Source organism: Lampris incognitus, chromosome 7 (assembly GCF_029633865.1).
Source record: "Lampris incognitus isolate fLamInc1 chromosome 7, fLamInc1.hap2, whole genome shotgun sequence".
NCBI lineage: Eukaryota > Metazoa > Chordata > Actinopteri > Lampriformes > Lampridae > Lampris > Lampris incognitus.
Genome location: NC_079217.1, coordinates 12159183 through 12186860, shown reverse-complemented (window position 1 = coordinate 12186860; position 27678 = coordinate 12159183). Strand labels below are relative to the sequence as shown.

Sequence of the window (27678 nt, the reverse complement as noted above, 5' to 3'; positions counted from 1 at the left end):
CCCTGGACCTCAGATGCATTCAACAACCCCACAATCCCAATCATTAAAACTACAATCCTGAAGGTTCTTGTTGTTTGACATGCTGACACAGCTGTAGTGGTATAGTGGTAGTTGGTAGCATCATTGATGTTTGACTGCTGCAAATGTTTGCTTCCTCTTTACATTTGGTGTTGCTTGCATCCTCTGCTTTCGTATTTGCTGTGGTGAAGGTGCGAAACAACATATGCCGTATAGTTTTTCCCAGGAAAAAAATGAGTAACACAACTACTCATCTGATGAGTCTTTGGCTTGGATTTTACTTCTGAGCAACTTTCCCTCAAAAAGAAATTGGAATTGAGACTCATTTAAAGCAAAATGAAACCAAAACCATCTTGCTTATGACATTTGAATGAGTAACCCATTCAAATGAGTTTGAGCATGCCCGAGCAGTTACAAATGGGCCCTGTTGCAAAATATACACATGGCTGAAAAGACGTGTTGCACATCTCTATTATGAGGATCTGCAGTGGCAGGCCAGCAGGAAGAGATGTGGCCTTGGGAAAGCTGACAGCTATCATAAGAGGTGGTAGTATTATTGATGTTCAACTGCTGCAAATCTTTGCTTCGTCTTTAGGTTTGCTGTTGTTTGTATCCGTTTCTTTTGTGTTTGTCTGCTATGGCGAAGACGCAGGACGGTGTATGCTGTGTAGTTTTTCCGAGGAAAAATGCCAGACGGTAGCTATTGCAATGGGCAACTGCAAAATTCTGACATTTATGGATAAACTTTTGTCCTCAAATGCACCATCAAAACAGATTTGAACCGATCATTGAAAGCATCGACAGCATCCCTACATTTTCCATCACCATCCCTTACCTGAACTGGCTCCATGGACTGCAGTCCATTCCTGTCAGCAATGAGGGTCACCTGCTGCCAATCTGCCATATGTGCAGTGCAAATATTCAGTGGCACTGTATGATTTTGACAGAGAAATCACTGCACCGCTACCATTGTCACTCTCTCATTCATAGGTGCCTATAATTCTTTCATTTTTCATTGATGAATTTTGAATTGTTTGATTCAATAGGCCAGAATAGGCAATAGCAAGAAGGTCCTGGGTTCGAACCCCGGGGTTGTCCAACCTTGGGGGTCATCCCAGGCTGTCCTCTTTGCGGAGTTTGCATGTTCTCCCTGTGTCTGCGTGGGTTTCCTCCGGGTGCTCCGGTTTCCTCCCACAGTCCAAAGACATGTATGTCAATTCATGGCCTGCCCAGTCTCCCCGCTTGCCGCCCAATGACTGCTGGGATAGGCTCCAGCATCTTGTGACCATGAGTAGAATAAGTGGCTTGGATAATGGATGGATGGATGGATGATTCAGTAGGATGTTTTAGATGTGTAATTTTGTTGAATTTGTGCTTTACCAGTCAATAAACAGCAGAGGAAGTTGGGGAGGTATTGGAAAGAAATACAAAGGTCATGGACCCAACTGAAGACAAAATATTGCATCTATGTGGAAAGTTAAAGGTATGTGGAAAAGCCCAGTGAGTTACACTCGGTTGTCAAACTCAGTTAATATACATATATTAACATAAACAGGGTCTTCCAGTTTCCTGGTACCACCAGCACATGCAGAATGTCTGGAAGTTGGTCCTTCCTCAATAAAGCACCGGACTAAAGAGAGTCAGACAATCTCACATGTGAACTAATCATTGCCGATATGTTGTCTGGACCAATCTGCCTCTCTCAATCCTCGAAAAGATGTGCAGAAAATGTCATATTACCTCAGGTCAGAATTGTTTTCCCCCACTTGTTTTGTATCATATCCTGGTTGCCATGTACACGTTATGCTAGTTATCACACCTTTTAAAAAGTACAGCAGCACACCAACAAAGCTTGGCTTTTCACCCACTCGTGCTGGGGTTTCTGGAGGTGCAGAAGCAACCTGCGGTTTATCGGCTGGTTTTGAAAATACCAAAGTGAAAAAAAATAACTGGCGTTGCGGTGAACTGGTGTTGGATTTAGTGGGTCCTGCTATCTGGGGAACCGAAGCACTTGTGAACTCAGTCGCAGAGTAAAGACATGCGGGTTTCAGACAAAGCCAGAGTAAAGCAGCTGAAACAGAGGACAATTCGAAGAATGAGACAAAGCTCTCTTTTATGTCAAACCCATTTAGCCATCATGACGCACTGTGCTTTCGGACGCGAACCTTATTTTGACACAGACTGAGCCCGTTCTCGAAGCAAAATATACCGTATCTTGTTCGTGTTTCTGGGAATGTGAACTGTGGGGGTGAGTTAGGAGCCACTTCTTTTAGGAAAATCTAGAAAGTTAGTGGGACAAGAGTCCCCCCATACTTTCAGCTACTTTGCAGAATCAGAATCAAAATCGCAATCCAATTTATTGGCCGTGTAGGTTTACACACACATGGAATTTGACTCCGGTTTCTCTGTGTACTTAACATAGAATAACAACACAACAATCTTCAGATACACACACACACACACGGATTGACTATACACATGTGAAAAACAGGTGTGTTTACTTGTAGGAAAAAGCCTACATGGCATTAAGGTGGCAGACAGATGCTTCGCTGGCGGCGGCCACATGCCACTTCCTCATTTTAGGGCAAACTGTTTTAACAGTCACTCGTCCTCAGCCTGTGTAATTAAACTTTTTTTCCCAATTAGTCTCCCTTTGTAGGTGTGATAACAATGGATTAGATTGCTCAGTGAGGTGAAATTAGAAAGTCCTGCATTTTCCTTTTTCTGGTGAAAGGCAAACAAATGTCAATGAAATGCATGCAATCTCACGTTATTCTAAATTTTATTTTTGAGCAACTTCCCGTCAAACGGAACTTCAAATGACTAATTAACAGGTAAATCCATTCATATGAGTTTGAGCATGCCTTTGACAACTTGTCTGAGCAAGTAAAAATGGGCCTATTGCAAAATATACATCTTGCTGAGAAGACGTGTTGCACATTCACGTTATGAGAGGATTGGCGGTGGCTGCCCAGTGGTATGAGACGTGGGCCTTGTGCTGGGAAAAGCTGGGGAAATGGGGTTAAGGAGAGGGAATGAGAAACACCATCTACTGCCGAGGTGCCCTTAAGCAAGGCAATTTTCAGAGGCACTACTTAGCACCAGAAGACTAATATGTGAGGAAGCTCTATAGTGTCAGTATATTAAAAAGTGTGAAAATAATGCAGCACAGCACAAAAAAGCACAGATTTCAACTTCTTGTTAATAAATGGGGGGGGGGCATTCAATTGTACTGTGTATACACCATAGGCACAAAGTGTATTGGAGCTGCAAGCACGTTGGGCTTTTGTGTAAGATGCACCTCGAGTGGCTTTCGGTGAGAACTGATTCAGTTAGCGCTCCTGTTTTGCCACTTTTAATTAGGAACTACGCTATATGGACAGAAGTATTGGTACACCTCTTAATCATTGAATACATGTGTTTCATTCAGACCCATTGCCACAGGTGTATAAAATCGAACAGCTAGCCATGCAGTCTGCGTTTACAAACGTGTGAAAGAATGGGTCGTTCTGAAGAGCTCAGGGAATTCAAGCGTGGTACTGTCATAGGATGCAACCTTTGCAATAAGTCAGTTCGTGAAATTTCTTCCTTGCTAGGTATTCCACGGTCAACGGTGAGGGGTATTATTGAAAAGTGGAAGCGTTTAGGAACAACCGCAACTCAGCCACGAAGTGGCAGACCACGTAAAGTCACCCAGCGGGGTCAGCGAGTGCTGAGGCGTATAGTGCGTAAAAGTCGCCAACGCTCTGTTGACTCTAACTGCGGAGTTCCAAACTTCCTCTAGCATTAAAATTGTCATAGTATTACAGTTAATATGGTAAAGTGCACGACAGTGACGGAAACTGTGAGATGTGGCTGAACATGAAAGGGGTTTTTACGACAGTAGATTTGATGCGTGAAAGTCGTGTTGTATACATGTGAGCTGACCTATTAGCTGAATAAAGTAGACACTTAACCCGCTCCGTTTGACTGGACATTCCGCGATTTATTACATGGTGTCAGAAGTGAGGCATATATTCACAAAGATAGTAATTTATGGCGAAGTTTAGCCCACCAGAAAACTTTTGCTTTGATAAACCGACGGAATGGACTGACTGGAAAAGACGCTTCGAGAGATTCGGAATGGCGACCAAGCTCCACAAGCAAGATGGTGAAGTACAAGTTAGTTCTCTAATATGTGTGATGGGGAGTGAAGCAGAGAATATTTTCAAGTCTTTCACTTTTGCTGAAGCAGCGCACGAGATGGATTATAATATAGTCATGGATAAATACGAGTACTTTTTCCCTGAACGGAAGGTAATCCACGAGCGAGCCATTTTCTATCGGCCTGTCCAGGGTGTCTCCCCGCCTGCCGCCCAATGACTGCTGGAATAGGCTCCAGCATCCCCGCGACCCTGAGAGCAGGATAAGGGGTTTGGATAATGGATGGGTACAATAGCCAGGTGAGAAAGCAGAGACATTTATCAGAGCCCTTTATGAGCTATCAGAGCACTGCGAGTTTGGGATAAATGGGGATGAGAATATTTGTGACCGGATCGTGGTAGGGATTCTAGATAAAGAGCAGTCTCGTAAGTTGCAACTCATGAATGATCTCACGCTAGCACAAACAATGCAGTCAGTGCGTCAGTCAGCAACCGTTACTATGCAAATTAGCAAGCAAGGGGAAGCTACAAGTGCTGCAGCAGCTGTGCAAGAGGTGCACGCACAGGGCACATGGAAGAAAACCCCAAAATGGCAACGTAACGCTAAACAGAAAGGTGGCAAAGACTCCAGAAACACGGAGTGCAGAGGAAAGTGCGGCAGATGTGGAAAATGCAACACAAAAATCAGGAAAGATGCCCAGCATTCAAATCGGCATGCAACAAGTGCAACAAAAATGGACATTGGGAGAGAATGTGTAAGAGCAAATCGGTGAGTGAAGTTACAAAGACTGATGAGCAGAATGCATACTTTAGTGATGAAAAATGGACAGTGCAGCTTCACATTGGTGCAACATCAGTGGAGTTTAAGATTGATACTGGAGCAGATGCTAGTGTTGTATGAAGAGACTTTCAGTATGCTAATTCCAGAGAGAACTAAAGCAGACCAGCATTTCACTATGCAGTCCAGGGGTCAGTTGAATTGTCAAGAGCAATTTCAAGTATGCACCATGTACAAGGGCAAGTCATACTCATTCCCAGTGTATGTTATCAGAGGGCAGAGTGTCAATAACTTACTCAGCTGTTCCACTGCAGCAGAGATGGGCCTTGTGAAGCGAGTCGAGGAGGTCCATAATGCATTTGGAGAGCATGGCACTCAAGACAGAGCCTGTAAAGATACAGTTAAAAGGACAATGCCACACCATATACAGCGCACACAGCGTGCAGAGTCCCAATAGCGCTAATGCGCAAGGTTAGAGAGGAGCTGCGCCGTATGGAGGAGAACTGCATTATAGAGGTAGTAACAGAGCCGACATATTGGTGTGCCCCTATGGCGCCCATCCTGAAAAGGTCTGTGTTACGGTCCCCGTTAAAGGTCCAGGGGAAGTAACAAAGAAAATAAGTGTCCCGGGGGAATAAGAAAGGTGGGAGGTGGAACAGGTGTAAAAACAAAGATTTATTAACAAAAATTAACCCTAAGTCAAAATATAGAAATAAAACAAGGCAACTGAAGCTGCTGGCTCTTACCTAACCAGGCTTAGTAAACAAAACAAACTCAGATCAGACCAAAAAAGAAAGAAACAAGAACACTAACACAGGTTTCATCCTCCTTCTCAAGGAGTACAGAGTCTTGACACAACAGCTTGCTTTCTGGTTGACAACAATGGCCCATTGTCCATCTCTGTCTCACGCTGGTTGCCAACAATGGCCCACTGGAACTGTTGGGTGTCTCTCTCCAAGGTATATACCCAGCTGATGAGGAATTTGGGTCACCTGGGCTCAATCAACAGCTCCACAGGAGGCGGGGCATTACCTGGAGAGGGAAAATTACAGAGACACGGCACTAGGGCTGTAACACCCCCTCCCATAAAAACAAACCCTAGGTTTGCATACAAGAGGGTAATTGTAAATAACACACAACACTGGGGCCGTAACATCCCCTCCCATAAATACAAACCCTAGGTTTGTTTTCACGAGGGTAATTGCACACATTATACACGGCACTGGGGCCGTAACACCCCCTCCCATAAATACAAACCCTAGGTTGGTATTCAAGAGGGTAGTCCTCTTCACTCAGTTTGAAGTTGGCTTCATCCTTCTCCCTGAGCTGCTGCATCAGTCGGATGTTTTGCTCCTGCATGTCCTCAAATGCCTTGCCTGTCACGTCCATCTCCCTGAGCAAGGCATCCTCCTGTTTCACTATTGAAAGTGTCTTGTTGAGGATGTTGATCTGCTCCTCTATGGAACGAATTTTGCTCAGGGCCTCACCATCAGCCATTTTCTTGCCTTCCCTTCACTCCCTCTTTTCCAGGTCCTTCAGCCTCTGACTTGGCCCTCTCAGCCGCCATGAGTTGGACTTTGTCCCTCTGCTCCTTGGGTGCTGAGCGGTACATGTCAAGCAGCAGCTTCATCTCCCGCTGGGACTTCTGGGTTTCTTTGAGTTTTGCACAGACAATGTTCAGCTGCCCCAGCTCTTTCCTCTTTTGATTCGCCAGCTCCAAACGAAGCTTCTCCGCCTCATCCTGCATTGCATGGCACTGGCGTGTGAGGTAAGCGACGACAGACTCGAGGTATGCAACTCTCACCTCCTGCTTCTGGGGCTGGTTTAGGTCCTCCCTATTTTCTCTCACCTGGGACACGACCGCCCGCCGACTGCGGTTCTGCTGCTTACGTTTTAAGACCTCAATTGGCAACCAAATGTCCAGACCTATGGCAGAAAAAAAAAACACTGTTTCTCCACTTGAGGATTTGGAGGAGGGGTACTGACACGTTAAGCTTGGGTAACATGCAGGTTAGCATTTTGTGAGGAGTCGCCGCAGGGGGAGGAAATATTACGCAGCACAAAAACGTTTTTGTGTGTGAGCGCAATTTTGTCTGCCAACACCGCAGCCTGATGCGTGGACACTTTATGGTCATACTGCAACTCTAGCTGTCGCATTTTAATAGCCGTCTCTGCCTCAATGTTCTTCAATTCCAACTCCCTGCAAGCTGGAATTCTCTCTCCCTATTCCTTTCCTCATTTTCCAATTTGATTTTTTTTTTATTTCGATTTTGGAGGCGAGTAAGACGGACTTTTAACTGCACAGCCAGCTTAGAACCAGGAGTAGACACGTGTGAATCAAAAATAGCCATAGCTAAAACAAACACCACACATGGGCTGACTGTTAATTAGGCTCTGCTACAGCCACTGGACCTCACAATTTTAAAGTCACGTCCACCGGTGGCAAATTACGGCAAGCTGGAAATAAAACACAATTAGCCTAACAAACAAACTTCCGGTTCCTACCTGGCTGAAACTTCACCTATCTGTCTTCTCGGAGCGTGCCGGGCTCGGGGTGGCTTTAAAGGCCTAACTTCGGCAGCCTGATCCCCGAAAAGCCTACCCCAGCCAGGGAATGTTGTCCCCGCCCAGGATTACTCCTAAAACAAGAAAGGCAAAATAACAAAAGCATGTCCGATGGAAAGACTGATCACAGCCCAGCTGGACACCCCCCTATTCTAACCAGGGAAGCTGTCTGAAACACCAAACAAATCACAGTACTCACCGCGCACGCCACTGGAGACAAGCTGCACACAGCAACGACTAACACACCCAAGGAATCCACCTCTGAACCCTCTTATTCAAAATAAAATTATCCCGGACGAGCCCCCAATTGTTAGGTTCCCCATTAAAGGTCCAGGGGATGAGGGGAAGTAACAAAGAAAATAAAAGTGTCCCGGGGGAATAAGAAAGGTGGGAGGCGGAACCAGGTTTAAAAACAAACAGATTTATTAACAAAAATTAACCCCAAGTCAAAATATAGAAATTTAAAAAAAAGGCAACTGAAGATGCTGGCTCTTACCTAACCAGGCTTGGCTAACAAAACAAAACTCAGATCAGACCAAAAAAGAAAGAAAGAAAGAAAGAAGAACACTAACACAGGTTTCACCCTCCTTCTCAAGGAGTATAGAATCTTGACACAAGAGCTGATGCAAGTAGCTATGGGATTGGTGGCGTGCTCCTGCAGCTCCATGGGGAAGACTGGAAGCCAGTAGCATACTGCTCCAGGAGATTGACTGACATGGAAACCAGATACGTGCAGATCGGGAAAGAGTGTTTGGCATGTGTGTGGGCCTGTGAGCGGTTTGAAAAATACTTCTATGGCCTCAAGAGTTTCAACTAGTGACAGACTACAAGCCCTTGGTCCCACTAAGGAACAGCAAGGACTTAGACAATGTTCCACTACGGTGCCAGTGACTTCTTATGCGGCTCATGCACCTGGAAAGACACTCGTTGTGGCAGACACACTGTCAAGGAGCCCTGTGTGCAACACGGACGAGAGGGACACACACCCATGTGTAGAGTGCTACATCACAGTTGTCATTGAGAACATGCCTGCTACTCCACAGAAGCTGGCCAGCATCAGAGCAGCCATAGCAGCGGATGAGACGCTACAGACGGTGATCAGACACATCAGGTCAGGTTGGCCTGAACGCGTAAGTAAAGACCCAGGTAACATAAGAGAGTATTTTCCAATTAAAAGTGAACTTTCAGAGTATAATGGAATGGTTACTAGGAGATGCTGAATAGTGATACCTGAGACATTGAGGACAGACATTCTTGATAGGATTCATGATGGACATCGGGGCTTCACAAAATGTCAGGAGAGGGCAAATGCCTCTGTCTGGTGGCCGGGCATTTCCTCACAGATAAAACACAAGGTCTCGTCATGTCGGTTTTGCTGTGAGAGAGAAGAGCACAGCAAAAGGAGCCATTGATCTCTACTCCGCTCCCTGACAGGCCATGGAAGCATATAGCTCTGGGCCTGTGTGAGTACAACACACAGAACTATTTAGTTATCTCAGACTACTATTCTAGATACAAAGAAATTCTACACATGACAACAACAACCAGTGCTCAAGTCACTCTGAAGCTAAAAGCAACATGTGCCCGGTATGGCGTATCGGATGTGGTCGTGAGTGACAAATGGGCCACAGTTCTCAAGCGCTGAGTTTCAAGACCTAGCCTGTGAGCTCGATTTTAAACATATCACCTCGAGCCCAAATAATGCACAAGGAAACAGTCACGATGAAAGGGCTGTGCAGACTGCAAAGAGAATCCTGAAACAGAAGGACCCTCTCATTGCACTCATGTGCTACAGGTTGACTCCGTGCAGCACCATGGAAGCCAGCCCAGCTGAGCTCCTAATAGGCTGGAAGATCAGGACGACGCTTCCTACCCTCGAAAGAAACCTGCAACCTAGATGGCCTAATTTGCAACGGATCCATTAGAAGGACAAGGCCAAAAAGGAGAAGCAAGCCTTCTACTATAATCAATGTCACGGGGTGAGATCCCTACCTCCACTGCTGCCAGGTGGTCATGTTCTCACCAAGCTGGACCACCAGAAATCCTGGACAACTCCTGCAGTAGTGACCAGCGAGTGTAACACCACGCTCTTACCTCATCAAGACACAGCAGGATGGAACGTTCTGGTGTAACCGTCGCTATCTCCAGGCGATGCCTGCTCCAGAGCCAGCTGGGAGTATAGCGCCTGTCTCACCTGTTCGCAAGGACGCCAGTCAAGAGCCCTATGACACAGTTGGACATGGGACTGGTCCACACACCCCCAGTGTCAACATACATGCTGGTACGGAGAAACTGTCACAGACCAGGTCTGGACGGGTCATTAAACCAGTTGTTAGACTGGACTTGTGAGTGACTGTGTTCTCACATCTTATGGCCTTTGGGGGGATATACATTTACGAAAATAGGGGGGAAGAAAAGGGTGAACAAAAGAAAAAGTTCCAGATGGTCAACTATGTAACTAAGGAGTTATTTGGAAATGTCAAAAAAGTTCCAGAGTGTAATAGGTCGTGAAATGTTAAACTGAATGTTGAAGCCTTATTGTTACTCTGTGTGGTAAGTTTTATTGATGCTACAGAAGAATAGCACTGTTTACATAATGTTTAACATAATGTTATATGTTTAAAAGTTAAAAGAAAAACTAAAAGGGGGAGATGTCATAGTATTACAGTTAATACGGCAATGTGCACGACAGTGACGGAAACTGTGAGATGTGGCTGTACATGAAAGGGGTTTTTACGACAGATTTGATGCATGAAACTCATGTTGCATACATGTGAGCTGACCTATTAGCTGAATAAAGTAGACACTTAACCTGCTCCGTTTGACTGGACATTCCATGATTTATTACAAAAATCAGCACAAAAACTGTGCGCCGGGAGCTTCATGGAATGGGTTTCCATGGCCGAGCAGCTGCATGCAAGCCTTACATCATCAAGCACAATGCCAAGCGTGGGATGGTGTGGTGTAAAGCACGCTGCCAATGGACTCTGGAGCAGTGGAAACGTGTTCTGTGGAGTGACGAATCATGCTTCTCTGTCTGGCAGTCTGATGGACGAGTCTGGGTTTGGCGGATGCCAGGAGAACATTACCTGCCTGACTGCATTGTACCAACTGTAAAGTTTGGTGGAGGACGGATAATGGTATGGGGTTGTTTTTCAGGGGTTGGGCTAGGCCCCCTTGTTCCAGTGAACGGAAATCTTAATGCTTCAGTATACCAAGACATTTTGGACAATTTTATGCTTCCAACTTTTTAAGAACAGTTTGAGGAGGGCCCTTTTCTGTTCCAGCATGACTGTGCCCCAGTTCACAAAGCAAGGCCCATTAAGACATAGTTGGGTGAGTTTGGTGTGGAAGAACTTGTCCACTTGGGTCCGCACATAGCCCTGACCTCAACCTCATCGAACACCTTTGGGATGGACTAGAACGGAGATTGCGAGCCAGGTCTTCTTGTCCAACATCCGTGCCTGATCTCACAAATGCTCTTCTGGATGAATGGGCAAAAATTCCCAGACACACTCCAAAATCTTGTGGAAAGCCTCCCCAGAAGAGTGGAAGCTATTATAGCTGCAGATGGGGGACCAACTCCATATTAATGCCTATGGATTTAGAGTGGGATGTCATAAAAGCTCCTGTAGGTGTAATGGCCAGGTGTCCCAATACTTTTGTCCATATAGCGTATATGCGTCTGTGCCATTGTCACCCATATATCACCAAACCGTTATCCGAATTCGGGTCGCGGGATGCTGGAGTCTATCCCAGCAGTCATTGGGCGGCAGGTGGGGAGACACCCTGGACAGGCCGCCAGACCATCACAGGGCCGACACATTCACACGTAGGAACAATTTAGCACAGCCGATTCACCTGACCTACATGTCTTTGGACTGTGGAAGGAAACCGGAGCACCCAGAGGAAACCCACGCAGGCATGGGGAGAACATGCAAACTCCAAACAGAGGATGACCCGGGATGACCCCCAAGGTCAACCAATGTCCACAAAACACAAGAACTAATTGGCTTTTGTCAGATATATATATTTAATGTGAAATTATTTCTTATCAAGGGTAAAGTTTTGGTGGTCTGACACAAGGACAATATTCAACGCACCTAATTGGCAATAACACCGGGCAAGCAGTATTACTAGCTCACTAAAACAAAACACACTTGATACAAGAATTAGTCTGCTGCTAATAAATCCATTAAAAAAATGTAAACATACAGAATTGGAAAGGACACAAATTTGCAAAATCCGCTGCATTTTCTCTAAAATGTAAAATCAGAAAAGACAGTTTCCAGCTGCACATGGAGGGTTGAACAGGAATGCAGGTCTAAATCGCTCCTAAAGAGGGATTTAGGACTGACTGCAGCTTGTCCTATCATCCTAGAGACCGCTTTAAAAACAAAGCAAAAGCCTATCAAAAAAATGTTTTAACCCAAGTGAATACAAAATTCACACAGCAACCTCAACATTGTGTGGCAAAAGCATGAGGTACACAAGAAAACAAAATGGCAAAGAAATAGACTTTTGTAAAACAAAAAGGACAAATTTCACTGGTTAGATAAAACTAGAACTGTTCAATTAAAAAAAAAAAGTCAAACATTAGTACGTATTATGTTCCTTAGGAAAATGAGTAGTGTATTGTTCGATTACTACAACATTACGTTCTCAATCTACAAAGTTTGAGAGTAAAGGCGTCGATAAAAAGCAGCACAACGTTCCTAACTAACATTTCCATCATAACTACTCCCTGTCCCTGGTCATTCTGGACTACCATATAATTTACATCCCTTTTAATGACATATACTTATGTAGGACTGTGTGATAGACAGCTTGTCCCTTGGGCCAAACCCTTAACTTACAAGTGGTTATTTTGATTGTACAGCATTTTTAGGCATCCTGTGTCCGATAGCCATCCAGTCTCTTATCGTGAGACAAGCCCGTGTCCCAAATTCTTGTGACTACTCACGCCTGATCAAGACCTTCCTGAGAAACAATTATATAGGACACACACTCGAGCTTTGTCAGTTATGGTGGCTACGAATAGGAAGGAGAGGACTGCGGTATGCATTTCCTGCCCGTCTGGTCTTTGTGCTCGAGTCTGGTGATGTAACCCCATACCTGTGCTTTAAGAGACCACAGCGTTTGGGTTAGGCTCAAGGCAGGGTAATATTCGAGCATCGGAGAAAGGGGGGCTTTTGCACCAAACGCACAAACTACAACCCAAAGCTGTGAAATCCGTTATTGTTTCCAGGGTGCACCATGCTTACACACATTTGTGTAATGCCGAGCAAAGCACAGGTACTGTGCAATGCCCAGCTTGCCCGAAAACATCTGCTGAGTGTTAAGATGTGATACTGTGCATCAAATTAAATCAGAGATTAATTGAGAAGAAATACGTGAGAAAAACTGAGGAAGACCTGATTTTGGTGATCTCTGAATTTCCCAGACTTTATGACAAAAACCAATTACCTTGAAGCATATTTCTAATCAAGTGGGTATACCAGCTGTTCTGAAAAATGCAGATTTGCAAAGAATGATAGATATTGATTTTGTTTGTCTCTCCAGTGTAATCAAGTTTTTTTTTTAATTTCTGATTTTCTCCCAATTTAGTGGCCAGTTGATCCCTATTCTAGATCAAACACCCACCCTCATACTGTATGTGCTCGCCAACTGCTTCTCTCCGACCGGCAGTGTCGAAGGAACTGCCTCGCCCCAACGCCTGTTTTCCCGGCACACACAGCGATGTATATCATGTGACAAACACAAGCCGACTCCTCCCCCCTCCCGAAGCAGCATTTGCTTCATTGACTCCGGCCATAGTCAGATCTGGCGAGACCGAGGCACAAAGCCCGGTCCCCGGTAGGCAACTACAATCAGCAAGTTATTTTGTTGAAAATTAAATGGATATTGCTTCTTCTTTTGGTTTATTCCGTTTCTCAGGGGTCACCACAGAGGATTTTACAGTTTCCCTCAGTATCATGTGAGGCCATAATATCAATGGCGACCGTTGCCAACTCGGGCCTCGACCGATCTGGTATGGTCTTGTCAATCTGCATACTGATTTTTGCATCGGATGCCCTACCTGACACAACCACTCACCCTATGGACGGGGGCACAGGTAAAGCACTGGATGCCGTCCCAGTATTCATGGACTTGTGCCCATGCCTGTTGCCACTAAATCTAAATGGACGATGCTTACCTTCCATAAACTACTTTCCGTGTAGTGACTGATTTTGTAAACCAAAAGGGCAAACTGATTATTACTTGTTTCGGTTTTTGAACACCTTTGGTCTTCTGCATACTCTTTTAACAACGAGCAAGCAGCATCTGTGACATGCGCAGCACACACAATATTCGGTGTGAAAACTCCGTAAGATGAAACCTTAAACCTTCTGTGTCTTTTGTGTTCAGATCCCTGGCAACGAGGCTTCGAAATATCTATCATCTTTACTTTGGTCCGAGGTTGAGTCTCATTGCCTTTCAAGGCCTTTTAAAGTTTTTTTTTTATGTTTCCCATGCCCGCATCAGGCACGCTGCGGTTAATTTTTGAAGGCCCCATAGCGACTGGCTTTGCTTATGAAGTTCTTGAGCAGGTCATGGTCCATGTCTGCAAAGGCCTGGGTCTGTGTGACAGATGTGAGGTGGTTGACACAAAACTTGAAGCAGAACTCCTCCAGGTCCTAAAAATGAAAGAGGGGCCTGCTGGTCAGGACTGAGGAGCACAGAGACAGTGTGTGGACTCATAAGAACAAGCGCTAGTGAGGAAGGCCATGACCAGAACGGTGACTGATAACATACATTTTATTGTCCGTGCAGACAAATGTATCTATGACTTCAAAACAGTACACACAAAACCGCCCCCCCCCAAAAAAAACCTGACATCAAGACCATAAGACCATCAAAAAGAATATTTGCATAATGAAACATGATCATGGGCAAAAAAAAAAGACATTTGGTTTAAATGTGTGCCTAGAAGTATGAACATACCTGTGCCTCATACTTGACAGCAGCAGAGAGCAAAGTAACGGCGTTCTCCTCAGAGATGCCTCTCTTGATTGTCTCCTGGCACAGCCTCTTCAACCTCATCTCTCGGTAGTACGTGGCGAGGTCGAGCAACCCTAAGTAACCAACAACCAATGCAATGTGAGTCAGTGCATGATGATATCTCACAACCTGCTCTCAAGCGTTTCCTAATGTTGTGCCCGGTTGATCTTACCAATAGCGTCCTCTGGTGGCAGGTTGATGGTGTCTGTATATAGGTATTCCAGAAAGGATCTGTACACGAGATATGAGAACTGGTGGATTTCTATAGATTCTTCATCCGTTTCGTTCAGCAGTGCACGGAAATGTTCACACCTGGCAAGGGAGTGCAAGTTAAGTCAAATGGAACAGACCATATATTGGGCCAGACATTACACCAAGACACTTGGAGGAAAGCAATTACCTTGAAGCACAATTTTAAATCAAGCCTACTTCTAGTCACATGAATATCTATTTGTAATTATTGATTAGACATCTGAAAACTTAAAGGCAATTTTGTCATGAAATTGTCTTTTTGCCTCTTCAGCCTCTCTCTATGTAACGTCATACTTTTAATATCGGACTAGCATGCACATTAGTTGAACTAATTTAGTGACTTTTAGGCCAGTCAATAGCTTCCTTCCTTAAATAAGAGTCAGCAACACTACTATCAACTCTTCAGCAAGCACGCCCTAATAAGCATCATGAGGCTGTGTTGTCCACATTGCCAACACTGAGGGTGAGCCATAGAGCCATGTGAAAATCCAGTGCCGAGTGCTCAACAGCTGTTACAGCCCAGCAAGATTAATTAAAAAGAAAATCCTCCTGGGTTCTCATTTTTATACTTTCACAAAACTTCTACACTGTGGGTTTAAAATCGAGAGTCAAATCGGATTGTGGATTTTGAGAATCATGACACCCCTACTATCTGCTACTGGCTGGACACGGTTCCCACTCTCACTTTGTAGTACACATGTCCCACAAAATCCCAGAGGTCCCCGATTCCCTGTACAAGGTGCAGAAGTAGCACTTAGCCAATATAGCTTGCAGTAGCGCTCACGTGTTAACCCTGACTGAATCCAATATTTCAAATCAACCCCTTCGCTAAACATTTAAGAAGTCTGCAGAGATACAACTTATTCCCTACATTTAGACAAATCGATTACTGCAGGTGCTTTATCTGTTTGGTAGGCTAGTATGTGAACTGTTGAAGGCGATTCTATTCGTGCGTGTGTCAGCCCTGTGATGGACTGGCAGTCTGTACAGGGTGTCGCCCCGCATGCCACCCAGTGACTGCTGGGATACGCTCTAGCTTCCCATGACCCTGATTGGGATAAGCGGCTTGGATAATGGATGGCTAATATACATATAATGTGCATATGAAATAATAAACAGGGGATTTCAGTTACCAAAACTACATTTCTCCTCTCTGCTTTGACAAAGCAGATCTGGCTGGTGCCGCCCTGCCGTCTTATCAGTAGGTGGAACCAGAAGTGACAGTGATGTGCTGTGATGCACCAAGCTCTAAAATGATGCTGTGGTCCCTGTATTGAGTCTAGAGCACTTAAAGTTTGATCTTTACACAGAAAACTATAAGCAAGTGTGTTTTTGTTTGTTGTCCCCCCCCCCCCAAAAAAAACAGGTCTCCAGGGTTACTTGACCCGTCTACTAAACACAAATCACCAAATGCTTACTTGCTGGGACTCACATCTATTACACTGTCTTTCCTTGCTCATAATATGTGATTTACAGTAGGCTATTTTCACCCTGCTGACACTGACGCAACTCATCTCTGCTGTTTCAGAGAATCAGCCCGGTTCCATCACTTCTCAGGCTATGCTCTAACAAACAACTGGTTATTCACTGTGAACAAATCTAAAAGGTACCATTTCCACTTAAGCACTCAAAAACAGGGGACAGCACTGAAACTGACTGCAGACTTTCTTATTCCTTCCCCCCTGAAGTGCAGGAGAGTGAAGAACCAGAATGTGTACGTGGTATGCCTCCACGAGGTTATAAAAAAGAAAAGGGAGAACAAGACTGTCATTGCTTCCTCGTGAAATAACAGGGAAGAGGGAAGACAAACAAATGCTTTTCTCCCTAGTTGTACCAGGGCCAATCACCCCACTCTCTGAGCCGTCGCTGCTCCACCCCCTCTGCCGATCCGGGGAGGGCTGCAAACTACCACATGTCTCCTCCGATACATGTGGAGTACGCCAGCCGCTTCTTTTCACCTGACAGTGAGGAGTTTCGCCAGGGGGATGCAGTGCGTGGGAGGATCATGTTATTCCGCCCCAAAAAGGCGCCCCGACCGACCAGAGCAGGTGCTAGTGCAGCGACCAGCACACATACCCACATCGGGCTTCCCACCCGCGGACACAGCCAATTGTGTCTGTAGGAACGCCCGACCAAGCCAGAGGTAACACGGGGATTCGAACCGGCGATCCCCGTGTTAGTAGGCAACGGAATAGACCGCTATGCAACCCGGACGCCAAGACAGAAAAATTCTACCCTAAGGTTATACACAGACACCCATGTAAATTCATTGTTGGAGGACATGAAATGAGACTTAGGACAATGGTAAGGCCAAAGTACTCCTGTTGCAGTATTACTCTGCTGTGACTTGTGCACTATTGGCATTCAGAGTTCTCCCTACCTGATTTTGAGCAAGGCTTTGTGAACATGGATGCATTTTCCATCAACCAAGAACTTCAGGTCAGAAATCTCTGGGCTGTCAAACTCCTTTTTCAGTGACTGAGCCACAGTCAGGTAGTCATCTCCATCTGGCATATAGAAACAAAATCTTATTAGTAATATAAAATCAAATTTTGATTATCATAACATCAGGAAGCATTTTAACCAGTCTTGTAAATCCATGGTTTAAACCTGGCGGGGGTTTGGAAATGAGACACTGTTAATTTGTAAAAATTAACAAATCCGTCTTGGAATCGGGCAGTACGTTAGGTTTTTAAATTCTTTCATCAGATCGACAATAGCCATCACATACAACTGTTACACAGTTAAGATCCAAAGGGGTTACTTGGTGCAAAATATGTTGTCCTGTGATGCAGCTAAAGTATTGTGTAGCATTCATTCATTATTCATCCATTATCCAAGCCGCTTATCCGAATTCGGGTCGCAAGATACTGGAGCCTATCCCAGCAGTCATTGGGCAGCAGGCAGGGAGAAACCCTGGACAGGCCGCCGGGCCATCACAGGGCCGACACACACATTCACATCCATATTCACATTCACACCTAGGGACAATTTAGTACGACCGATTCACCTGACCTACATGTCTTTGGACTGTGGAAGGAAACCGGAGCACCTGGAGGAAACCCATGCAGACACAGGGACAACATGCAGACTCCACACAGAGGGCGACCCAGGACAACCCCCAAGGTTCGACTACCCCAGGGTTCGAACCCAGGACCTTCTTGCTGTGAAGCGACCACGCTAACCACTGCGCCACTGTGCTGCCCGTGCGTATATCATATCTCACCTATTTAAACTAGATAAAATGTACACTGAGGTCTGTATTCAGTAATTATAAAATCTGGTATCAAATGACCATTTACAATTTAGTCAATTCTGGAGGAAGTTCTAGCCACTTGAGAAATGACGGAGCACTTCAAAAAGCTATCTTTTCTGTCATTCATAATGCGAGCATAACTACTCTATGTGGACAAGAAATACAGAATATCATATGTCTAGATTTGGCTGCTTTAACTCCAAAATGATTTCCAGTCAAACTGGATATCTTCTTATTTACATTACAAACCTCCCAGTCCTGAACATCATTGCTTTTGTTTTTGCTCATTGACACTTTGGTGTAAAGGGCAATTGCAGTGGTGTTTACGCAATCCAAATCCCAGTGATATCTTTGAAATGAAAGGGCCAACAGAACTGATGTGACATCTACCCCACTGTCATACAAATAAAGTATTGTTACACATGGGTTTTAGCCACTGACGTTATAGTGTCTGTTGGTAAAGGTTTTTTTTTTGAGTTTATGTGTGCTTGATAGTTAAAAATTCCCTTCGTTTTCAAACTAGTTGCTATCTGGCTTCTCCAAATTTGTCTACTATGCTAAGAATGTAAAATACCATGTGCCAACCGCATAAGCCACGGGTGTGCCCAGATGTGCCTGTGCCATCTAAATCTCAAGCTGGCACACCCAGCACATTCATAAAAAATGTATGAGTTAGCTGCAAATAAAGAAAAAAAATCTTATTTCTTATACTATTGAAATTAATTGGGGGAAAAAAACCCCCGATGTGGGTGTCCGGGTGGTGTGGTGGTCTAGTCCGTTGCCTACCAACACAGGGATTGCCGGTTCGAATCCCCGTGTTACCTCCGGCTTGGTCGGGCGTTCCTACAGACACAATTGGCCGTGTCTGCTGGTGGGAAGCCGTATGTGGGTATGTGTCCTGGTCGCTGCGCTAGTGCCTCCTCTGGTCGTCGGGGCGGCTGTTCGGGGGGCTGGGGGGGATAGCGTGATCCTCCCACACGCTACGTCCCCTTGGCGAAACTCCTGTCAGGTCAAAAAAAGCAGCTGGCGACGCCACATGTATTGGAGGAGACGTGTGGTGGTCTGTAGCCCTCCCCGGATTGGCAGAGCGAGTGGAGTAAACAATTGGGGAGGAAAAAGGGGGAAACCCCCCCCCCCCCAAAAAAAACGTGACCAATAAAAATAAAACAATTCTGTTTCTTGCTTACCATTATGATGATGACGAGTCAGATTTTTTGAGTGGCAGTGCATTTCGTCTCCTGCTGTAATCACCAAAAGTGAGCTAATATAAAATTTCAGACTGTAGTAGCCTATTTCAACATTACTGTTTATAAGGAATCGCTTTTGTTAAGTGTACAATTGGATTTTATGGTGATGTTGCTGCGTCCGTCATGTCGAGTGTGTGAAAGAAGGGGCCGCTCGCAATACGGCATTTGTGAAATGCACTGCCACTCAAAATAATCTGACCTATTATCATCATATAGTAAATAAGAAGCAAGAAACAAGAACTGTTTTATTTTTATTGATCACATCAGTTTTTTTCCCCAATTAATTTCAATAGTGTACGAAATAATGAAAAATATTAAGAATTTTTTTTTTTAAATTTACAGCTAACTCATATATTATCCAGGCACACCCATGGCATGCATATGTGCATACGTGCTGCGTGTGTGTGGTTTATGTGGCTGCTGTGCCAGGCTACGTTCCAGTGTCATTTTTAATATTACTGAGCTTGATTAATGATGCTGTTGTGTATGTCAGCTGTGTGCGTGTGACTATGTGGCTACCATGCCAGGCTACGAGATGCCGATAATGTTGGTCTTGGTGCCTGCAACATTACCTCTGATGATGATGTATAAGGCTTATATGATTAAACTGTAGTGCATTCAAGCAAGTATAATTGCAATGGCCTACTTTGGTTAACATATGTGTTTCAGAACATGTTAAGTATGATTGGTCTTGGGACAGGTTAGGCCCACTATAATTGGTCTTGGACAGGTTAGACCCACCTGATTTTCTCTGTGCCCACCCACACTGTGATTTCTGCCTACGTGGTTGCCATGTGCAAAAATCCTTTTTCCTGGGATAACCCTATTTGACAGTAACCATTAAAGCTTTCACGGATATTTGTGTTTTTGTTCGACTATATAGACCAAGAGGCAGCGCGATGGCCCAGTGGTTAGCACTGTTGCCTCACAACAAGAAGGAACTGGCTTTGAACCCCAGGCCGTCCCAGGTCCTTTCTGTGTGGAGTTTGCATGTTCTCCCTGTGTCTGCGTGGGTTTCCGCCGGGTACTCCGGTTTCCTCCCACCATCTAAGACATGTATGTTGGGGTTAATACTCCTCTGTCTGTGCCCCTGACCAAGGCAATAGGAAAGAGGAACTGGAGTTGCACTGTGGCTGCCCACTGCTTCTAGCTACATGGCCAGGATGGGTTAATGCAGAGGATGAATTTCCCTAAGGGGATTAATAAAAAGTATATGTACCTCTAGGAATAAAGCATAAAAACTGACATTTTTTTGCATGCAAAACCTTCAATGTTTTAAACTATAAAATCTCTAAACTGTCTGTGATAATGCCTGGGATGTGGGTCTTGATTTCAAATTAGGCAAGTGCTAAACTCCCAAAACACTTACCTACTGTAAGAAGGTGCCATGTGACTGCCGGGGTCGCGAAACAGGCAAAGACATCATCTGTGCTGCTGAAATGGGTAAGGTGAGGGCAGGCTACGGCTTGACCTCGACACTGACCCCACATCAGAACCTGCCCACTCTGGGTCTTGGCTGCAGATGTGTGGCTGGTGTGACACGCAGCCACCTCCACCATCCTTGCAGAAAGGAATAAGAAGTAATTTAAGTAACATTTGCATAACTTCACTATAGAAATGTTAAGATGTTTTGTGCCAATTAAATCTTGGTCAACAAATCATACCAACAATACAGGCTAGAAAGACAACGACGAGTAGGACTATGATGGCTATGGGCAGTATACACTCACCGGCCACTTTATTAGGCACACCTGTCCAACTGCTCGTTAACGCAAATTTCTAATCAGCCAATCCCATGGCAGCAACTCAATGCATTTAGGCATGTAGACATGGTCAAGACGATCTGCTGCAGTTCAAACCGAGCATCAGAATGGCGAAGAAAGGTGATTTAAGTGACTTTGAACGTGGCATGGTTGTTGGTGCCAGACGGGCTGGTCTGAGTATTTCAGAAACTGCTGATCTACTGGGATTTTCATGCACAACCATCTCTAGGGTTTACAGAGAATGGTCCGAAAAAGAGAAAATATCCAGTGAGCGGCAGTTCTGTGGGCGAAAATGCCTTGTTGATGCCAGAGGTCAGAGGAGAATGGCCAGACTGGTTCGAGCTGATAGAAAGGCAACAGTAACTCAAATAACCACTCATTACAACCGAGGTATGCAGAAGAGCATCTCTGAACGCACAACACGTCGAACCTTGAGGCAGATGGGCTACAGCAGCAGAAGACCACACCGGGTGCCACTCCTGTCAGCTAAGAACAGGAAACTGAGGCTACAATTCGCACAGGCTCACCAAAATTGGACAATAGAAGATTGGAAAAACGTTGCCTGGTCTGATGAGTCTCGATTTCTGCTGCGACATTCGGATGGTAGGGTCAGAATTTGGCGTCAACAACATGAAAGCATGGATCCATCCTGCCTTCTATCAACGGTTCAGGCTGGTGGTGGTGGTGTAATGGTGTGGGGGATATTTTCTTGGCACACTTTGGGCCCCTTAGTACCAATTGAGCATCGTGTCAACGCCACAGCCTACCTGAGTATTGTTGCTGACCATGTCCATCCCTTTATGACCACAGTGTTCCCATCTTCTGATGGCTACTTCCAGCAGGATAACGCGCCATGTCATAAAGCTCGAATCATCTCAGACTGGTTTCTTGAACATGACAATGAGTTCACTGTACTCAAATGGCCTCCACAGTCACCAGATCTCAATCCAGTAGAGCACCTTTGGGATGTGGTGGACCGGGAGATTCGCATCATGGATATGCAGCCGACAAATCTGCAGCAACTGCGTGATGCTATCATGTCAATATGGACCAAACTCTCTGAGGAATGTTTCCAGTACCTTGTTGAATCTATGCCACGAAGGATTAAGGCAGTTCTGAAGGCAAAAGGGGGTCCAACCCGGTACTAGCAAGGTGTACCTAATAAAGTGGCCAGTGAGTGTATATAATACAGAGAGTAAAAACAACGATAATAACTCATGAATAGTTTAATTACAGCATATTTCAAAGCACCATGAAGTGTTTTACTGTGAGCACAAAGCAAGGGCACAGCAAAGACGGAAACATCTGGGTAAAAAAAATAAAATATCTGAGGTCAAATGGAATGCAAAACAATTAAATGGAATTCCATCCATCATCCAAGCCGCTTATCCCAACCGGGGTCGCGGGATGCTAGAGCCTATCCCAGCAGTCATTGGACTGCAGGCGGGAAGACACCCTGGACAGGCCGCCAGTCCATCACAGGGCCCACACACACACACACACACACACGCACGCACGCACACACGCACACACACACATTCACACCTAGGGACAATTTTTTTTAGTATGGCCAATTCACCTGAGCTACATGTCTTTGGACTGTGGGAGGAAACCGGAACCCCCAGAGGAAACCCACACAGACACGGGGCGAACATGCAAACTCCACACAGAGGACGACCCCCAAGGTTGGACTACCCCGGGGCTCGAACCCAGGACCTTCTTGCTGTGAGGCAACCATTAAATGGAATTTTAAAGTAGAAATTTTTAAAAAAAAGAAAATAACTCGTTTAGAAAAAAATTACATAAAGCTAGTTTGCAGAAGTGGGTTTTCAGAGGTGATTTGAGGGTAGATGTGACTATGGAACCTCGCATCCATGGCCTTCTAAAGGTCTGATCCAATTCCAACAATTTGGTTCTGACAAGCCTTTCAGCAATGGATTTTTTTTTTGGATTGAAGAATGTGAAAACAGATACGCATATTAGTCCAGCCATCTCACACTTGTCTGTGAGACTTTGTGCCTTTCAATGAACCCACTCCTCGGGACCTTGTGATGGAGACCTTAGTGACATTTTATGCTGATAGAGAAGTGACACTGCTAATTTGAGTCAGGGGCAGAGATGACCTACTAACCTCTCCTTGTCTGTGTTAATTAAGGTGGGAAGAGCTTGGTTACTCTTGTTGCCTGTTCCCAACTGCCCGTATGAGTTGGCCCCCCAGGCATAAACAAATCCCTCATCTGTAAGTGCCAGTGTATGAGCATATCCACAGGAAACCTGTATATTGCAGAAAGTAAGTTACTCATCTGAATGTTAACCAACTTCTGTTTTCAAAAACATGTTTTTGAGGTGAATCTATCATTACCTGAACGATGTTGACACCCTGAAGTGCAGCAATCCGGCATGGAGTCTGCTGATTCCCATTGTTGCCCAAACCTAGCTGCCCATTGCAATTGTAACCCCAGCCAAAGATCTACAAAAACACAGATTTGACTGGTTTGTATGTAGGAAGTGTGTAATCAGAGGTCCTTCTCCATGATAAATCAATTCTAAAATAATGTTTTTTATATATACAAACTTGTAACAACCAAAATATATATAAAAAAGGTATGTTATTGCCAGGCAAAAGGCATCCAAACTTCAGGGCAGAGGACAACTGTTTTCCTTGTGATGGACAGAGGACAACAGATTAACTTATTCATGTTAAATATTTCCAAATGAACAAAAATTATTACCTCACCATTGTCCAGTACAGCCATGGAGCACAGTTGACCACAAGCTATGTTAACTACCACTTTGTTTTGAAGACAGCTGCTAACACGGCGTGGCGTGGGCTGATTGGCAGTAGATCCTGAACCTACTTGACCCGAGTTGTTGTAACCCCATGCATACACCTGGAAAGGGATATTAAACATCAACAGATGCAAACATTTACTAAACTTTAACCAGAAAAAAGTACATAAATGACAACATTGCAGTTACCTCTCCATCAGTTGTAAGTGCAATAGTATGGTGGGAACCACAGGCCACCTCTGTCACTCTCTTGCTAAGGAGGTTGGTGGAGACCAGGGCTGGGGTCAGTCCATGATTTGTGGTCCCATTGCCCAACTGGCTGTAGCCATTGTGCCCCCAAGCAAACACCTCACCATCTACAGGAGGGAGAGGGCAAACTTTCATTAATGTTTACTCTGGTTAATATTTTATAAACAGATAAGGACTAGCAAAGGAAACAATCACACTACACTTATTACAAGAAATTAAACGAGTCAGCTACAAAATCTGAAAACAACTTTGAAAAAATATGAGTAAAACTGCCAAGGCTGGAAAAAGAAAGCTGTAGTGAACTAAAAACAAAAACAACAACAACATAAAGTCTTCCCATGAACCTTGTTATAAATCATCAAAAAACAAACCAACACAAAACAAGGAAGCCTTTGTAAATAGTACCAGTGATGTTCTGCACCCTCTTTGATGTGCACAGTTTGCTACGTGTTTACCTGCGGTAGCAATAACCACATGTGGTCCAGTTCCATAGCTTAGGGACACAATCTTCTTTCCACATAAGATATCAATCCTCCGAGGTTCAATGGTGCTTTGAAGGTCTCCAAGGCCCAAACAGCCACTGCAGTTGGTACCCAGAGCAAAGACCTGCATAATAATTAAAAACAAAAATACAATGTAATAAGGATCATTCTTACAAATTTTTTTTCAGTATTTTTTAGACTGCAGCATTAAACACAATTAAGTACAGAAATCAAAAACAATAATTTTGGTAAAGGAATGGAGGCGGAGTGTGCTGAAGCTAGAGGGAGAGCTACATTATGTTGTTAATGCTGTATGGCTAACATCTGGCTGTTCGCCACCACACGTTTATAGTTCAACTCTTGGTTAGGAAGAGGGCTCGAAAATAAGACAGAACCGATTGCGAAATGCCATTCAAAGAAATTATTAAATGAGATTAGCATCCCACCTTGTCACACAAGTCTGACAGTTGCGTGCCTTCATTTTACATTTACAATGCAAATAATCAAACCTATACAGACTAGGCCAACTAGTCAAATTATGCTCATTCATCAAACTGACATTCAATGCCATTTATGATTACAATGTATGATAACTTGTTGAGCCACTGTGAAAAGAAATTAGAAGTAACACTACAGCATACACTACAGCTTCCCATTGGATAAAAAACAGGGCTCACCCAAGGTATTAGGCCTACATTCCTAAATATAGCCTCATTCTATCTGCTTATCCCTGTGTCTTTAACTCCACCCTGTATCTATTGCTAAATTAGAGGCCTGTTGCATTTTAATTTCCATACATTTGTACAACATACTCCTACAGGTTATACCCATTTTATGAAAAACTGTTAAAGCTACTGTGTAACTTCCCTCAGCAATTCTCAAAAACAATCTCCACCTCAGAGAAAGGATTACAGGCCCCTGTACTTAAATTGCCAATCTTACCTCATCGTTCACAGTGACATAGAGGGCTTCATTTGCAGCACTGCCAAAGACACAAGCCTGGCGGATAAGACGTAGTTCCTCAGGAGGCAGGAGAGCAAACACCGGCCACTTGCCCACGTCCAGCATACTACTGAGCTGTAAAATGAGGAGAAGACACATTCAGCGGAAAATAAACCACAATCATTAATAGATTTGGATTTAAATCAAGTAGACCTAGTATGCTGCCTACTATCCAGAAACATTTAGTGCAATATTTTAGTCACCTACATTTTTTGTCATTATATTGGTTGGTAGACAAAACCTGCCCCCCCCAACCCCCCCCAAACACACACACACACACACACACACACACACAGTTGCCAAAATCCTGCACAGTTTCTCTTAGCAAAGTTTGGCCTGTTGTTAATGACAATACCAGTTTTCATGTTGCAATCAATTTGGATGCGTCAGACTGGGCAAATGCAATTATAAACCCAATCTATAATAATGTGCAATGAGTTTAACACTGAATCCCGAGCAGGAATATAACCAAACCATAACCCAAGAACGAACAAACCACCCAAGAATCCAACAGAATTCCCGCTTTCAGCAGACTAATAGGAGCGTACAAACAAAGCTGGGGACGGGCTGCTCAAACCCCTCGATATCTCAATTTCGTAGGTGAAGTACTGGCGCTAATGATCGCAACGTACTCCCAACACGTAACGTTGGCGTTGCCGTTTAAAACCGGGAGATGCGGCAAAACGACAGCGCGTGTTCACTTGTTGAGCGTTGACTATATAAACAAGTCAAACGGCTTTAATACCCTCCACCCTGAGCCCACCAGGACACTAAACACTCCCGGGAAAGACGCCTCACGACAAATGTACACCGAGGTGAGCCCAGTAATGCAATAAGTAAGTAAATAAAACAGAAACGCCACGACGGGAGAGAAAAAGAAAGGGCATTTAAACGCTGAATATCAGGAATTAGCTGCCCCCATTATAATCTTGCTAGCTAACGGGCGCTAGCTGCCACTCCAGTATTGTTGCGCGTTGAGTGAGCGCGTTTGAGCAACTTTTGACGAGTTTACCTTGTTCTTTAAGTCGTCAGCGATATCGTAGCCGAACTGACGAAGGTATCGACGGTCTCTCAACCAGCATTTTTTGGAAACCGAGTTGCCGACGGGACCATTTCCGCACGGCTCCTGGCTGGTACTGAACGCGGCGGATCGACCTGCAACTGGGCGCGTCGACGTAGACTTTCCTCTCGGAAACCACGTGACCAGCCGATTCGTGTTCTCTCGCCGCGCGGGCGTACAATAACGCCGCTTGGAAACGCGCACGGCTCAAGCGCGCCGTGTCCGCTCCGCGGTTTGCTCGTCGCAAACAACACTCGCGTAACAGCGGCGGAAACTTCAATGGTGGTGGTAAAGTTCAGCGTTATGGTTAGGGGGAGGCTAGTGACGCTGACGTGCAACGCTCCGGCGAGCTTTCGCGATTCAGGATAACGTGGTTTCCGAGAGAATGTCTGAGGAGACCGCCCCCCCGCCGCACCGGGCTTGTACTTTTATTTCCTGTTTCGTCAGGGGTCAAAGTTGAGTTTAGAGTAAATAGGAACTAATTTAAAAAAAAATCCATGCCCAAATCGGAGAAAATGGAAACGGTAATAAAAACTTGTATATGACACGTTTTTGTACCATTTTGGACTAAAGCTGGATTGCCAAAACCCTGCATAAACATGTATGCCTCTGCAAGTAGTCAGACTTGCCTCTCTGAGATATGTCTGCTGCAGGCTGTTATTTTATTCAGTGGTTTCCAAAAGACCGGAGAGACTTCTGTTTATGTTTTCACTCCAAGGCTAAACTTTTTTTTTTTTTTAGTTTATCAACTTGCTATCGTCACAGGAAGTTGAATCAGTTCATCTGGGCACCACGTTTATTGAGACATTGAGTTAGTAGCGTTATTGTCCAGGTGAACTGATTCAACTTTCTGTGATTTTCTTACCTGGATTGCTGAGCATGTGGAAAGACGATTTGCTTAGCGTGCCTTTTGGTTTACTGCGCATGCGCGAAATGCGGCGGCTCACACAGGCGCGACTGCAATTACACCAAAGCATTAGCAACCAAAAGACTTAGTTAACGGCAGGTAATGGCAGCGCGGAGACAGTTTCAA

At 44.7% G+C, this 27678-nt stretch overlaps 2 protein-coding genes across 4 annotated transcripts; both read right to left on the bottom strand.

Moving 5' to 3' along the window:
* Positions 1-5643: 5643 nt before the first annotated feature.
* On the bottom strand, positions 5644-6836 carry LOC130116159 (E3 ubiquitin-protein ligase BRE1A-like). The gene is made up of 2 exons (XM_056284111.1): positions 6196-6836; positions 5644-5970 (listed from the first exon to the last, which is right to left on the bottom strand). Exons 1-2 carry the CDS (start codon positions 6433-6435, stop codon positions 5941-5943), a joined length of 270 nt encoding a protein of 89 aa, XP_056140086.1. The 5' UTR covers positions 6436-6836; the 3' UTR covers positions 5644-5940.
* A 4690-nt stretch (positions 6837-11526) lies between these two features.
* Positions 11527-26847, bottom strand: rcbtb2 (regulator of chromosome condensation (RCC1) and BTB (POZ) domain containing protein 2). 3 transcript variants are annotated; one of them, XM_056283010.1, is made up of 12 exons: positions 26598-26847; positions 25526-25660; positions 24557-24707; positions 24042-24208; positions 23795-23953; positions 23425-23532; positions 23194-23336; positions 20669-20859; positions 17177-17303; positions 14717-14856; positions 14488-14618; positions 11527-14180 (listed from the first exon to the last, which is right to left on the bottom strand). In XM_056283010.1, exons 2-12 carry the CDS (start codon positions 25649-25651, stop codon positions 14040-14042), a joined length of 1584 nt encoding a protein of 527 aa, XP_056138985.1. In that variant the 5' UTR covers positions 25652-25660; positions 26598-26847; the 3' UTR covers positions 11527-14039. The 3 variants fall into 3 exon arrangements, 2 of the variants coding, with proteins under 2 accessions (XP_056138985.1, XP_056138984.1); XM_056283009.1 differs by having other exon boundaries at positions 14111-14212; positions 26598-26728; XR_008810489.1 differs by lacking the exons at positions 11527-14180; positions 14488-14618 and having other exon boundaries at positions 14721-14856; positions 20673-20859; positions 26598-26728.
* Between the last annotated feature and the right edge of the window lie 831 nt (positions 26848-27678).

Coding starts and splice junctions, on each gene's coding strand:
- LOC130116159 (XM_056284111.1), bottom strand. CDS start 6,435: ATGGCTGATGGTGAGGCCCTGAGCAAAATTCGTTCCATAGAGGAGCAG. Junction 5,971..6,195: donor CTCTTGAATACCAACCTAGG/GTTTGTATTTAT, acceptor TTCCCTCTCCAG/GTAATGCCCCGCCTCCTGTG.
- rcbtb2 (XM_056283010.1), bottom strand. CDS start 25,651: ATGCTGGACGTGGGCAAGTGGCCGGTGTTTGCTCTCCTGCCTCCTGAG. Junction 24,209..24,556: donor TGTGGTTATTGCTACCGCAG/GTAAACACGTAG, acceptor TCCCTCCTGTAG/ATGGTGAGGTGTTTGCTTGG. Junction 14,619..14,716: donor GCCACCAGAGGACGCTATTG/GTAAGATCAACC, acceptor TTGGTTACTTAG/GGTTGCTCGACCTCGCCACG.